This window comes from Pelecanus crispus, chromosome 9, assembly GCF_030463565.1.
Source record: "Pelecanus crispus isolate bPelCri1 chromosome 9, bPelCri1.pri, whole genome shotgun sequence".
NCBI classification, from domain to species: domain Eukaryota; kingdom Metazoa; phylum Chordata; class Aves; order Pelecaniformes; family Pelecanidae; genus Pelecanus; species Pelecanus crispus.
Genome location: NC_134651.1, coordinates 10,911,267 through 10,926,452, shown reverse-complemented (window position 1 = coordinate 10,926,452; position 15,186 = coordinate 10,911,267). Strand labels below are relative to the sequence as shown.

At 42.0% G+C, this 15,186-nt stretch overlaps 1 protein-coding gene across 1 annotated transcript in view; it reads left to right on the top strand.

Moving 5' to 3' along the window:
- Positions 1 to 15,186, top strand: part of MCF2L2 (MCF.2 cell line derived transforming sequence-like 2) — a 161,112-nt gene that overhangs the window by 37,429 nt on the left and 108,497 nt on the right. Inside the window, exons 4-8 of the mRNA XM_075717124.1 lie at positions 2,885 to 2,975; positions 4,215 to 4,334; positions 9,866 to 9,982; positions 13,192 to 13,341; positions 14,379 to 14,503. Coding sequence (XP_075573239.1) covers positions 2,885 to 2,975; positions 4,215 to 4,334; positions 9,866 to 9,982; positions 13,192 to 13,341; positions 14,379 to 14,503 — 603 coding nt within the window. The remainder of the gene's footprint in view (positions 1 to 2,884; positions 2,976 to 4,214; positions 4,335 to 9,865; positions 9,983 to 13,191; positions 13,342 to 14,378; positions 14,504 to 15,186) is intronic.

Genomic DNA, 15,186 nt, shown 5'->3' with positions numbered 1-15,186 from the left:
GGATTGAGTGCACCCTCAGCAAGTTTGCAGATGACGCCAAACTGGGTGGGAGCGTCGATCTGCTGGAGGGTAGGATGGCCCTGCAGAGGGACCTGGACAGGCTGGACCGATGGGCCAAGGCCAATTGCTTGAGGTTCAACAAGGCCAAGTGCCGGGTCCTGCACTTGGGTCACAACAACCCCATGCAACGCTACAGGCTTGGGGAAGAGTGGCTGGAAAGCTGCCTGGCCAAAAAGGACCTGGGGGTGTTGGTCAACAGCTGGCTGAACATGAGCCAGCAGTGTGCCCAGGTGGCCAAGAAGGCTAACAGCATCCTGGCTTGTATCAGGAAGAGTGTGGCCAGCAGGAGCAGGGAGGTGATTGTCCCCCTGTACTCAGCACTGGTGAAGCCACACCTGGAATACTGTGTCCAGTTTTGGGCGCCCCAGTGCAAGAAGGACATTAAGTTGCTGGGGCATGTCCAGAGAAGGGCAACGAAGCTGGTGAAGGGTCTGGAGCACAGGCCTTATGAGGAGCAGCTGAAGGAACTGGGGTTGTTTAGCCTAGAGAAGAGGAGGCTGAGGGGAGACCTTATCACTCTCTACAACTCCCTGAAAGGAGGTTGTAGTGAGGTGGGTGTTGGTCCCTTCTCCCAAGTAACAAGTGATAGGATGAGAGGAAATGGCCTCAAGCTGCATAAGGGGAGGTTTAGATTGGATATTAGGAAAAATGTCTTCATGGAAAGAGTAGTCAAGCATTGGAACAGGCTGCCCAGACAGGTGGTGGAGTCACCATCCCTGGAAGTGTTCAAAAAACAGGTAGATGTGGCATTTTGGGACATGGTTTAGTGGGCATGGTGGTGTTGGGTTGATGGTTGGACTGATGATCTTAGAGATCCTTTCTAACCTTAATGATTCCTAGTTTTTACTTTCATTAAAAAGTAATCAAGCCACCAAGCCAGAAAACATGAAATGATACTCTCCCCTTAACTGGCCTAGTGGTGGACTTGGTAGTGTTAGGTTAATGGTTGGACTGGATGACCTTAAAGGTCTTTTCCAACCTAAACGATTCTATGATTCTTTGATTCTACCATTGGTTGTCAAGGCAGAGAGAAAAAGCCTGACCTCATCGTATGTGACCTCCTATGAGGTAGGACAGGCACCCTGTCCACAGAGATGCTACCTGGTGGTCTGGAGGCTGAGGCTGATTTGCCCAGGCCTTTCATGCCTACCAGACTTCCAAAGCAATTTTTTGTCCTGATCAGCAGAAGCAGTTTGATAAAACCAATGCAGATTTTTGGGTAGGTTAAGAAGCCCTCAGGTTGAGAGTTTTGTGTTTAGTTTGTCACACCCGTTCTTTAACAATCTGCAACGCACCCAATTTCTTTGTTGCCTTCCTCTGAACTTTTTTTTCCTGACATCTAGAGCAAACACATAGATACCATGCTGGGCATTTTTTCCCTTGAAACACTCACTTGTCAGGCTATTGAAGGATATGCATCTGTTTGTATATATATAAAAGGAAAAACTGGTGAATTATCTTCCCTGTGCTTGAGAGGCACTGCTGCAAACGCATTTTCTGTCCTCTGAATAAAGAGCTGCATGTTGCACTACTGAAGAGGAAAGGCTGTCTACTGTAATTGAATTTTGTAATTCTCAGAGGAATACCGTAAAGAATATTGAAGTGGGAAATTCAGCGAGTTTTCCTAGTACCAGCATGAACTATTACGAACACTTACATGGCATCCCAGACTTTCACAACGCTTTGGCTTCTAGGTTGCTGTTCTTGATCCTACAGAGCTGCAGCAGAAGCTCAGAGTTGGTATTGCTGGTGTCCTTCAATGCATTATTGACACGATTTGCACAATGACACATGAAGATGGTGTTCCTGGGATGCTTCTTGTATGAACAATGGAAAAGGGATCAAGGAAATGTTTTATACAATTTTTCTTGATCTTAGTCTGTAACTAGATGTTTGACTGCAGTATGTCCTTTGACTATGACAAAATTTATACTCCTTCTGCCTGCCTCTGGTTTGTCCAGAGATGACTGAGCCATCCTGCTATAATTTTCTGGAGATCTTTTCTTAGTGTGTGCTTATTAGCTTCCAATGGCTTCTCTCCAACTCTAAGCACTCTTGGAAGACAGAGAGTAGAGCAGTCCCACTGAAGCCCTGCACAGCAAAGTGGGATTTTTGAGAGAGAGAGAGGATGGGATATTTATGAGATCTACATAGATGGGATGGAGCATCAAATCAGTGCCTCACAGATCCTCCTGGAAAAGTACTGAGCAGGAACAGTAACCGTTATTCTAGCCAATATGTTAAAAGGATACTTTTGAATGACTTTGCAACCCTAGAACCAGTTTGTGGTTGGCAAGATATAACTTCAATTCCTGCTTTGTCTACCAGAATTCCTGGGGCATTGTGTACACAGGCAAGGTGGTGACAGTAGAGAGATACTGACTCCCTGGAGCTAAGTGCCCCTGCCAGATGTCAGCACACGTGGAGAATGCAGACTGAAGTGGGGTGTCTAATAACTTGGTTTATTTTGCAGAGAAAACAAGATCTGAGGTTTTTGCCTTCAATACAGCACAGTGTAATTCGTGATCCTGAACTATTCATATCACCTAGATTTGGCAGCAGAGCAGCATAGCAGCTGAGATATTTAGCAGATAAAATATTCATGTTTTGTGTAAGCTGCTAGCCTTATGCTAGAAAGAGAAAATTTGCCGGCTTTTGTTTTCACGTGAATTTCTGCCAAATATTCATTCTTTCCACTGTACGTTGCATTTTCATAATGAGCTTAGAGGGTGATCTGATGGAGACTGTGCTTTGCTGCAGTACAATTCCTTGGAACAGGAGTATCTCCATGTAACCCAGCATAGTTATTTCATCTGTTTTTCAGTCTGGAGGCTGCCAGCATCGGATTCATCATCATCATAGACAGACGACGGGACAAATGGAGCTCAGTCAAGGCATCCCTGACACGGATAGCAGTAAGTGTTTGCTTTTGTTATTTATATTCTAGAAATTAAAATTATCTGCTGAACCTTCAGCACAGGATACAGTCTCATGTGCTCATTTTATCTCCCATTTTCTGGCTGTGGATGCAGATTCTCCCCTGCCCTGTACCTCATGAGTGTTAAATAAGAGAGGGAGGAAGCTGCAGTAACAAATTACACAGCCTTGTTTACTACTGAATTTGGACAAATTCCTTACTTGCTGGGTTGACTGCAACATAAATACTAGTAATTTGAAGTTGGTTCCTAGAAGAGTATAACAGAGGTACCCTTCTGTGCACTGAGGAGTGATGACGTGGCCTGCTTATGAAAGAAACAGATCCCAAGGGACTTGTGTTTGCATGGTAGTAAGTGATCTCTGTCAGAAACTCTTAATAGCTTATTATATCTCATTTGCAAGTCAGAGCTAAGGACTAATTTTCAGTGCTAATAAAAGCAGCTGTTTTTATAGATCTGTTACCAGGAATGTGTGTTGTGTGAGGAGCAAGCGCTTATACACAGAGGTGTAGGATGGAGGGATGACCAAGGCGACATTAAGTTATTTCAAGGAATTTAGACAGAATTGCTTTTCATTCTCAGTTCCTTTTGCTGCTCTCTTCTGGGAATTGTTCTTTTTTAAGCTTGATGAGCTCAGAGGAGTGTGTGAGAGATGTAGGCTGGGTGTTGCAGACAGGGCCATGTCTGATGAGTGTGTTGAGTGTGTGTGTGTAAAAATATATGAAGTTTAAAAGATTAAAAACCCTTTCCAGAGTAAGAAGGTAGGTCAGCCTGGGGAATTCATCTGTGCCACCAGCCTCTTTCACCAAGTCCAACACGGGTAGCCAGTTTTTATAGGTAGCCGGTTTTGCCCTCTAGTGGCTGCAGCCTAAAAAAATGGAAAAACCTATGGTGTGGTAGTGCAAAGGGGGCTTGGTGGTTCAGATCTGGGGGAGGAAGGCACTAGTGCAGAAACTTCAGAGCTCTGTGCTAAATCCATACCAGAAAGCAATGTATGACTGGGCAGTAGAATCCATGGGCTGGTGTTTCTGTTGGCTTTGGAGATTGTGACAATGGGCACGTGCTGAATGGACCAGCCGATACTATTTGCAGCTGGGCTGAGCAAGGTTCAGTAAGTCCTATCTCCTTTGCCCCCTTTAGGAAACACTTGGCTGAAAATTCCTTTGGCCTTCCTTTAAGGCAGAGTTGTGCTTTCTAATAGTTGTATATTTCTTGCAGGGAGCTTTTCCAGGAAACCTGCAGCTGGTGTTTGTCCTGCGACCCTCCCGCTTTATCCAAAGGACAATCGCTGACATTGGCATTAAACTCTATCGAGATGACTTTAAAATGAAGGTACCGGTAAGCATGCATTTTTTTTGCCCATGTGTTTTCTTTATCTCCATGTCTGCAGTTCTTAGGTGTCAGCAATTTCTCATAACCCAGTAACTGAAATTTGATTGCAAGTCGCAACTGGGGACTTTGATCTGGGTCTGTATCATGTATATAACAGTAATGCCAAAGAGTTAATTACCCATGGATGCTTCACAGTATTTAATGGACAAGTTCCCATGTGGAAGGTCAATGTAGTTATAAAATGTGACTTGGTTTTTAAGTATTGACATCTTAACTCAGTGGAGCTGTTCCCCTGATGTAGGCAGAGGTAGATCTTCTCACTCCAGTGACAAACATAATTATTTAGGACTACAGAGCAGCGAAAAGCTAGGGCTGAATTCTTCACTGTTTTATGTATTATCTATAGGACTGCTGACAATCTGACAGTGCCCCTGTTAAAAGCTTTCATTGCACTGCCTATTCTTAATGTCTTTCATGATGCCCATGCCCTCAAGATTCAAAGTTTGTTTTTTACTTGTTTTTATATGCATTTGGCATATGCTGTGGGTTGATGAGAATGATTTGAAGCAGGTTATCAATCCTGAAAGAGTTTAAGTTTTAGATTATTCTATGAGAGCTCTTTTGGGAGTTGTTCCTAGCTGCTTGTTTGCATGTGGTTTCAAAGTGAAAGTAAACTTGAATGATGATTATTAAGGGTATTTCATCCCGGAACAGACCCATACAGTGTTTCACAATGACTTTACTGGAGTGATTTCATATGATTGTTTTGGATTTTGCTTGTGGTTTTATATTGTTTTGCAAAAGACCCATGGCTCTCCTCCGGTGAATCCTAGCTCTGTCCATACCTGAGTTTGAAGTTCAGGTGTTTAAGACACTTTATGCTTCTGCTGAAGTAAGAGACAGCAACCTATTTATTACAATGCATACAGAAAAGGAACCATGAATATTCATTTGGTTATTGTGGATTAAATTGTAACGTTGACTGTAGTTTGGCAAGGGTGGCTTTCTGGTAATTAAAATGCAAAATTGGTGTAAAAATGTATGTTCGATTACAAAACAAAATCTTTTAATTTTATTTCACCTTGAAAAATGGATGTTCCTGTATTTCATAAGCCACAATCTGTTACCATAGCAACTGTTGTACCAGTGACTGCAGCTCAGGAAGAGACAACTTCATCAAGAACTAGCATTTTCTAGCAATTCAGCATCTTCTGTACTTTTAGCAATTTATTTGATGTCAGCATTGCATTTCAAATCCAACTTGAAACTATCAAAGTTGGAAGAGAGGTTAATTCTAGGCCAGGGTCAAGCACTGCATTAAGTATTAAATAGTAACTTACCTTTCTTACAGGCAGGAAAATCAAGATACAAGTTTAGTTTGGGGTCGTCTTAGACATTCAAATTTTGAGCTGTCTTGGGTATCTCCACAGAGCTCTTAGAGAGCAGTCTTACAAAAACTAAGAGCATGATATGCTTGCTGCTAGATCTGCCTGCCTCCTGCCCAGATATCTGCAGACAGCCTGTCAGGTTAATATACAGGCTGTCCGCATATGCCTGATGCTATTGTATGTTGTGCTATTGTATGTTGCTTAGGGTTGTGCTAAAGGTGTCCTAAGTTCCTGGGTTCTGCCATGCTTTCTGGAGGGGTCTTTTGGCTGTGTTTACAGCCCATCCTCAAAAGATCATCTGGGCATGCCCCTGTGTAGCCCAGTTTCAGAACAGGTATGTTACTGAGAGCAACATATATTTGTCCCCGTTGAAAATAGCATCCTACGTGCCAAGCACGAGAACAGGGCCAGAGAGTTCTTGTCCCATGGGAGATATCCTTACTCAAGGAATTAGGTATCAGTACCCATCTTTAATACCAACATCATCCTTTAAATTGTTTGCAACTTGTTTGTTCATGTCGTGCATTTGGCACTATGACAACATCAATGTCATAACTGGGCCATGGATGGGTTGCATTTCCTATCACAACTATCAAGCGAGTCAGGACCAGGACATGAGCGTTCAAAAGGGGCTTCAGGAATATGGTGTGCATTTGTTAAACTGTTTAATAAATGTTTCCTTATCTGAGCTATCAGACTGCAAATATGTTCAGTAAAATAGATTTGCTGGGTTAAATCAACACTGGATTGAGTAGAAGCCAGAAGATCAAACAGGAGCAGGAAATAGAGGCTGAAATAATAAACCAGACACAATAAGGAAATGCAGGATTTATATGACTTACCGTCATGGTTTAACTCCAGCCAGCAGCTAAGTACCACACAGCCACTCGCTCACTCCCCCCGGGTGGGATGGGGGAGAGAATCAGAAGAGTAAAAGTGAGAAAACTCATGGGCTGAGATAAAGACAGTTTAATAGGTAAAGCAAAAGCCGCACACACAAGCAAAGTAAAACAAGGAATTCATTCACTACTTCCCATGGGCAGGCAGGTGTTCAGCCACCTCCAGGAAAGCAGGGCTCCGTCGCACGTAACAGTTACTTGGGAAGACAAACGCCATCCCTGCGAACGTCCCCCGCTTCCTCCTTCTTCCCCCAGCTTTATATGCTGAGTCTGATGTCATATGGTATGGAATATCCCTTGTGCTGACCTGCTTATGCAGGCCCTCCTTTTCTAAACTACTACTCTCTTGTATTCTCCAGCTTACTGAATGTGGCTGTCTTCAGTCTGGCAAGAAGTATGGTAGATGCTAATGGTCTGTAAGGTTGGTTTCTTAGCTGGATGTTGGATTGCTCCTAGGCTTTCTCCTGCAGAGATGCCTGCAGGGCAAAAACTCGTGCCCTGTTGGGTAGCACCATAGCTGGCAATATTAATAGGTTTACTTTGTGGGTCATGCTGAGTGTTAAAACAAACATCTTCCTAAAAGAAAAATGCATGACGGTGTTCCTCTGTAGTTTCAGTGCAGTTTCAGGTATCAAAAGATGTCCAGCTTGTCAGCGACACCTCTGATGGGGAAGACCTACAAAGCAATTAAGGCTTACTTTCTCAAAGGTGATCTGCAATTCAGAAGTAGTGCATAGACTTCACGTTCCAGTCTAAGGCTACTCCAAGATGATCTAGTTTTTGAGTTTTCTGGCTTTGCTCATAACAAAACAGCATTTGGTAACACATTCAGGGAATAGCTCTCCCTTTAGCTTTGGCTGAGGTACTCTGTGCTTTCTTTGCCTCAGCTTCTTCACCAACAAGGTCTCCTGGCCTCTGTGTTTAGAAGCAGAGTTCAAGGAGAAGATGCACTGCTGGAAGTGAAAAAGAATTGAGTGAGGGACTACTTGAGAATACTCAACCCATACAGGTCCATGGGACCAAACTCATCTCCCACAATATTCTTGAATCCAAGTTAGGATGTTGAAGTCTGGATGGGTGGACAACTAGATGGGTTTAAAAACTAGTTGCATAATTGGGCTCAGAGGGTAATGGTTAATGGGTCATAGTCTACCTGGAGGTGGGCAACAGGTGGAGTGATGTAGTAATATCTGCTGGGATCTGCCTTGTTTAACAACTTTATCAATGACCTGGAAGAGGCAACAGGGTAGATTGTCATCAAGTTTGCAGATGACCCTAAATTGGGAGGAGCAGTTGGTACACTCAGTGATAGGGCCACTGGAACGTAAGCTCAAGGAATGGGCTGACCAGCATATTATGAAATATAAAAGGGACAAATGCTAAGTCCTGCAACTGGGAAGGACTTTCTTCCAGAAGGACTTCCTTCCTCAAGAAGGAAGAACCCATGTTCTTCCCTCCCAACAGCACAACAGTGTTGTACTGTTGACAGCAGTACAGGCTGCAGCCTGACTGTCTGGGGAGCAACTCTGCTGAAAAGGGCCTGGGAACTTGGTAGACAGTAAGCTGTCCATGAGCCAGCAGTGTACACTGGCAGCAAAGGAAGCTATCAGCGTCCTGCATTAACAGCAACAGTATTAACAGGAGCCTAGCCAGCACATTGAGGCAAGCGATTATCCTCCTTTACTTGGCTCTCGTTAGATTGCATTGAGAATACCCTGTCCAGTTTTGGTTCCCCCAATACAAGAAAAATATTAATCTGGAGCGAGCTCAACAGAGAGCCATCAAGAAGGTCAGGGCTTGGAGCATGTGCTCTATGAGGACATGCTGAGGAAACTGGGCTTGTCTAGCCTGGAGAAGGGAAGGCTTGGGAGGGTTAATATGACATAACAGCAGCTTTCCAGTCCCTCCAAGCAGGTTACTGAGAGCATGCAGCCAGGTTGTGCATGCTCTGTAGGACAGGAGATAAGTGACATAAAGTGAAACAAGGGCAGTTCTGACTTGATAAAAGGAAAAACTTTTTCACCACAGAGATAATCAGGCAGTGGACCAGACTGCCTAAAGATGTTGTACAGTCTCAATCCTTGGAGATTTTTAAGACCCAGGTGGACAAAGCCCTGAGCAACCTGGTTTGATCTCACAGCTGACCCAGCTTTGAGAAAGAAGTTGGACTAGAGACCTGAGGTTCCTGCCAACCTGAATTATTCTGGAATGATTCTGTAACAAAGATCAGCTAAAAACCTGTTCAGGTTTGTTCTCAAGGCTTTTCTTAGAGAGCTATCAGCCTAGAATATACATCCTCTTGCCTCCATACATCTGTGCTCATCTCATTGTCCACAGTGCTTGCAAGTGAACTTACCACGCTCCCTTGGAGCCTGCTAACAGTCATAGGCAGTTATCCTTTCTTTAAACAGCAGAGTGAAGTAATACATTTGACATATATTAAAGTCTAGGGTTTAAAATTTCTAGTCATTTGTGCTCAACATCTTGTTTTTCTGTTGCTGAAATTATGGTGTATTTTCTAGCTGTTAGAACAATGAGGCATAATTGAATACATGTATGTTATTTGTGTAACCACTTGTGTTGCCAGATTTACAGTGGTAGCCAAAAAGTAACACTGCTTTCCTGAAGCTAAATGCAAATCTTTTACTTTCATTAAGCAGGTCTAGTAGTAAGGAGACTCTTTAAAGTAAGAAAATGGATTTAGGTTTGTCTGTCCTTTCTCCTTCATTATGGTTTAAAATGGAATAATGCCAGTGAAAGTGGACATACAGGGCCATAAAAATGATGCAACTGAAAGGAAAATCTTATTCTCAGTGGTCTCATTTCAGCACTTCCCTGGATCAAGTAGTTGGTGTTGAGGAAGATGTTTAACCTGCCTACTCCTCCATTTTTCTGTAAATAACATTTGTCTAGAAAATACAGAAATTATTTGATGGAAGTTCGCATGAACATTATAAATACCATACTTCTGCTCTTGATGCATATGCAAAATGACTGCATCCTCAGCCTAGCAAGGAGCAAGATGATGTCAAATTATGGTTAGTTCAAGAATGGCCATGTACATGTTGGGAAGGCAAAATCTAGTGGAAATAAACGTGGCCATTGCATGAACAAATACATAAAGAGAACTTACTGCCTATGGTAGAACTGCAGTTTGGTCACATACATTTAAGGCAAACCCAGATCCTAGGAACAATGATTGCAAGGGCTCGTTATTTCTCTCAGACCATTGTGTTTGGATTTGTTTCAGATCATCATGTTAAATTCTGTCTCTGATCTGCATGGCTATATTGACAAAAGTCAGCTGACCCGGGAGCTGGGAGGAACCCTGGAGTATGGCCACAGTCAGTGGATACATCACCGAACTGTGAGTGTTGGTTTTGTTCTTACACATGTCTACACCCAGGATTGTCCAGATGACGAATGTAGAGCAACCATTAAGTAGTAACTCCTCAGCTGCATTTCAGCCTACAGATTCTCCTAGGGATTTGTGGAAAGAGGAAATTCATGACTCAAATAGAGAAAAGTAAATTCCCTAAAAGTTTGTAATAGAAGTAGTAATGTGTCTCACTGTTGACCTGGACCAGGGCCTAACAGCATCATAGTATTCTTACTCAGCAAGGCCCTTTGGCACATTCTTAGCTTTTGAATAATTGATAAGATTCATAGGCCTTCAGCTCATGGTTGAAGTTAAACATATGCTTTAGCACTTTACTGAACCAAAGGTTAAGATTCTCACTTGAATGATTAATTATGTCCATGTTTTTAAGAGAAGAAAAATACTCAAAACACTAGATTTTATTTTCCTTTGTTTTCATTTCTGTGCTATGTAAACATACACTCCAGCTGGGTCTTATTTTGAGTAACCAAAGAACAGTTAATTGTAGGAAGGTAGAAAGACTTTATTCGGTTGCCTTTGAGGAAACTTGTCACAGGTTTGTTTGTTCCCTTTTTGGGTTGGTTAATGCATTTCAGTGGATGCTTCAAAACAATGTAAAAATATCATTATGGTGCCTAGAAAAGGTGACCATTTACAAAAAACAGACCCCAAACTCTGGCACATCAGCAGCCAAAATATTGTCTCATCCTATCTAAGCAAAAACGGGCAAAGCTGGGTCCTGATCCTGGAGAATGAATTAATTTCCTGGAGACTGTATGCAATGTTTGCATGTGTCTTTGTGGGTCTACTTGCAAGACTGGTATGTAAGACCTCACATCTAAGTAGCCCCAATGTTTTGCAGTGTTCTGAGCAGCCTTGGGTTTGAGTCTGCTGTTGCTGACCTGCAGGTTAGGTCTACCACTCAGAAAAAGAGCTTTTCTGAGGTAGCTTTGTTAAGTCAAATCACTTCTGTCACTTTCTTCCTATGATTTTCTGTGCTTTACTGTCCGTATAAAATTAAATTTTACTCTCCTTGAGAACCACCAAATATTTAGGCTTCTAAATATGCAAACACAGAATCTGAATTTCCTCTAACACTGGTTTACTACATTTATAGCTGTGTTGACTACAGTGAGGTTAGAATTGAGATAAGTGAACAGGCTTACATGTTAAAAGTATAAAAAATAGGAAACTGCCCTTGCAGGAGGGGCAAATCTGAAGGGATCATCTATATAAGCTTTCAAACAGCCCTTTAGCTCTGAGGAAGGGAAGTAAAAAGAGGCACAAGAAAGGCTGTATTGTTTATTAATGACATGAGTTTACATGAAGCGTGAATATATAGTTTGGTAAAATATGCAAATAAAAGCGAGCCAAGATGTGAGTGTGGCTATGCAATCCTCAGATCTTCTGGTTAAATTTGTTTGAAAAACTTTTACCAAGCACAGAGACTTTGGAAAAAAACCCACAGACATAACTTAGGTATATGAAACAATTTATTGCTCATACACACAGGAGAGGGTGGGGGCAAGCATGCTATTGAGTGAAGCACTGATAAGCTCATGGTGCGTGGCGCAGTCAGCCAAGGAATCTTTGCTGGGTAAGAGGTTGTCATCAGGGAAGCGTCAGCCTCCATGGCACCTTGAAACAGCCTGACTTTCAGTCTTGCTGAGCTACTGTTTTCATCCCCTTTGCTGCTTCTCTTAGTGTTCTCACATCTTGTCCTGCCAGTGTTTTTTTCTCAAACAGCTTTAAACTGTTGCTAAATGGTAGTGACAATAGTCACCTTGCTGCACTGTTCTTTGTTTCTGCTTTCTTATCTTGAACGGCTAGGAGCCTATGAACTTTCTTGCCCACAGAGTACATTTTTGGCTTTTAGTAAACAGCCTTTGGTTGTGGATGGCTCTATCTGTGTTGCAGTCAGAAGTGTGACATTTCAGCCAACTTTAATCCAATAGTTTCAGTGCTGAGAACAGCAGGCTGCAGCTGCTAAGCACTAAGCCAGAGCATAGGTGGGTCTGTACTGCTTATGTTGAAAGCAGGCATGATTTTTTGGGAAAAAAGGGAAGAAGGCTATGAACCCTGCTAGCGTTACCTCATCTGGGGCATGTTTCAGATCACATACGTGGAATGTAATTTTTCTCTGCACCTTTTGAATTATGATCTACCTCCAGTTTGTTTTTCACTGAGCACACAGCATAATTTTAACTGTCATGCTTGCAGACGAGGAATTCCCATCATTGCTGGAGAAGGGAATGCAACTTGCAACAACTGTGTAACGTTTGACTGGGTGTAAGAGCATCCCTAGTGCTGTTGACTGACTAAAACCATTGGGTGGTTTAGATCAAAAAGTGTAAAGAATAAAGAGCTATACAGGACAATACAGTCCTTAAAGAAATTGGGGCATGACCATGAAAAAGACATCCCATGCAGTTACTTGCTACTACATACAAAAGTTGTAATTACATCTCACAAGTCTGAACAATATATCCGACTCTGAAAAGGCAGCATTCTTTTTAAGCCTTCTTCACTTCCCCTTTCTTCAGTAAAACCACAGATTTCTGACAAGATTTGTGTTGGTGCACACTAGTGATAAAGAAACAGCAATGTTCCAATGAATTTATGCATTTTAACTGTATTTGCAGTAAGTTGTTCTTGTATTTGTGTACTAATATGAATAGATGGGAGGGAGTGACTGAAATGCATCTAGTACAGATAGGCAGGATGGAGATGCACATTTTCAGAAGTTAGGGGGAAGGCAGATTGCTGCTGAGTGAACAATATCTGTATAAATATAAATGTAAAAAGGCTTTGCCCTATATACTTTCGGAGCCTCCTCAACTTAAATAAAGCCTTAATTAAAATTTTAAACACAGCAGAAGTTCCCAGCAAGCATGGGCAGAGGATCTGAAGTTCCAGTCCTGGCTTTGAAGCTGATGTCCTCTGTGGTTTCATTTTGTCTGCTAAGCTCTGGGAGCTCCCCAGCTGGTTCATGGAGATAATACTTGTAGGCCCGTGAAAAGATCATTTGTGACACAAGATTAAATTTGTAACTTTTAGCATATCCACCCAAAAAAGGTCAACGTGGCCAGCTTTACAGGCATATAATACTTGCAGCACAGTGTGCCTGAAAGACTAAGCATTGTTAAAAGGCTAAGGGTAAGTAACCAGTCTGTGACTTTATGCTCTTGCTTTTCCAGGCTATTGAAAACTTTGCAATGACAGTAAAAACAACAGCACAGATGCTACAGACCTTTGGAACAGACCTAGCAGAGACTGAACTTCCCAACGATGTGCAGTGCACAGAGGAGCTCCTCTCCGCACACACTGACCACCACAGCAAGCTGAAGGTGAATGTTGTCTTGTGACAGCTCCATGGGCATCATATATGATTTTTGATTTAAGAAAGTTTTCTGCCATCATTTGGGAGTCCATTGTCTGGAGACTATTGAAGAGGAGAGAAACCTGTCTTCAGGAGGTTGATTTGATTCAACTATGAAAAAAAGACTTTTTACAGCTTCAGGAACGATAGAACAGGGAAATTTCACTTCTACTGTATGAGAGGGTGTGATACGATCACATCTGGAATAGCATGAGCTCCTGATGAAGAGTTCATCAGAAAGGATGAACTCTCACTGGAGAAGATGTAGAGAACATCTGTGAGGACAATCCAGAAATAGACAGAATGATCTAACTAGATGATGACTGTAATTTTGTTTTTTAAAAAAAAGTTGGGGCAAGTTTAGCTTTGCAGAGTAAGGCTCAGAAGAAAACGTCACTGCTGTCAACAAACACCTTAGGTTAAACACAAGAGAAAAAAAGTAGTACTTAAGCTATATTAGCACAAGAACAAATTTTATGGAAGAAGTGTGCAGTGATGTGGGGACTCCTCAGCCGACATGTTAATGTTTGAGCCTCATTTTTCTTTTCATTGCTCATCTTTCATGCTGGGAAGACACCTTCTTCTGTGGATGACTCCTTGATAATTGACATACTGTGGCTCAGCATGTCACAATGTTGTTTAAGGAAATTCCATTAAGAAGTGCAGTGTCTCAGCAGTCTCTCAGCTCACTGAAGGATCTGCAGCACACATTCAATTTGTGGTAGAATTATTTATTCTGCAAGTTGCCTGGTCAGAAATGCAGTCTGCTCAGAAGTTATATACTATTCCTTTTCTTAGAAATATATCTACTATTCAAAGTGAATAGATGTAGTCTCTGCATTTCTAGAAAGACATTTCATCTTTGGTAAGCATTTATATTTTGTTCCAAGTATTTAATACCTACGAAAGAATCCTCTTTTAGCATTACAATGTTGTCCATATAAGAGACATAAGCATTGTTAGAATAAGTACATACAATTTGTCTGGCTTGTTTTTTTCCCTCAGGATGAGCTGAAACTAGCTGTGAAGCAGGGGGCCACGCTACTGACATGCATTAGGGAGCCAGTCACAAGAAGTGCCAACAGCAAACTCAGTCCAGATGAACTGGAAAATGTGGCAACAGTAGAAAGGTCAGTGAAACTAGATTACCTTGTGCAAGTTGCTAATTTATTCCTAAAAAATGCTAGTGTAATTTAAATTATTTAAATATGCAGGTTATAAATTCCCCCTGGTTCAGCCTTTCAGGATTTATTGGACAGGTAACTCAGAGAAGTGAATACCTTTGAGGAATTTACTTCATTAAACTGTCAAGGCAAGTTCAAACAAGTCCTGAATTTCTTGGTAATTTTTGGTTGAACCACTAACTACCTGGCTGAAGATTTAATGTGGGACTTACTTTCTCCATAATGTATGCATCCTCCAAAATTTTATGCCTGGTTAGGAAGTGGCATCTGAATCCGCATGAGATGAGAGGGTGTATGCTTGTGCATGTCTGTGGAAACACTGGAGGAGGAACAGATGAAGATGATACTCTGAAACACACCCCTTTACAGCTGCAGTCAGAGAGGGAGAAACCCCTATTCCTTCCTGCAATGCTCATTATTACCATAAAGCTTTTAGTCACCATGTAGAAGTTTCTGCTGTGCCATGTGATGCAGTGGAAAGAGAAATGTCATGCTAGTGTTTCATCGTGTCTGCATTCACTAGGAACAAAGCTGCCAAAAGTAAAGCTGAGCTGATATTTTTCGCTGAATACTTTAAAATCCTTTAAACAGTCATCCCAAAGGAATCTGCAAATTCATCTTGAACACAA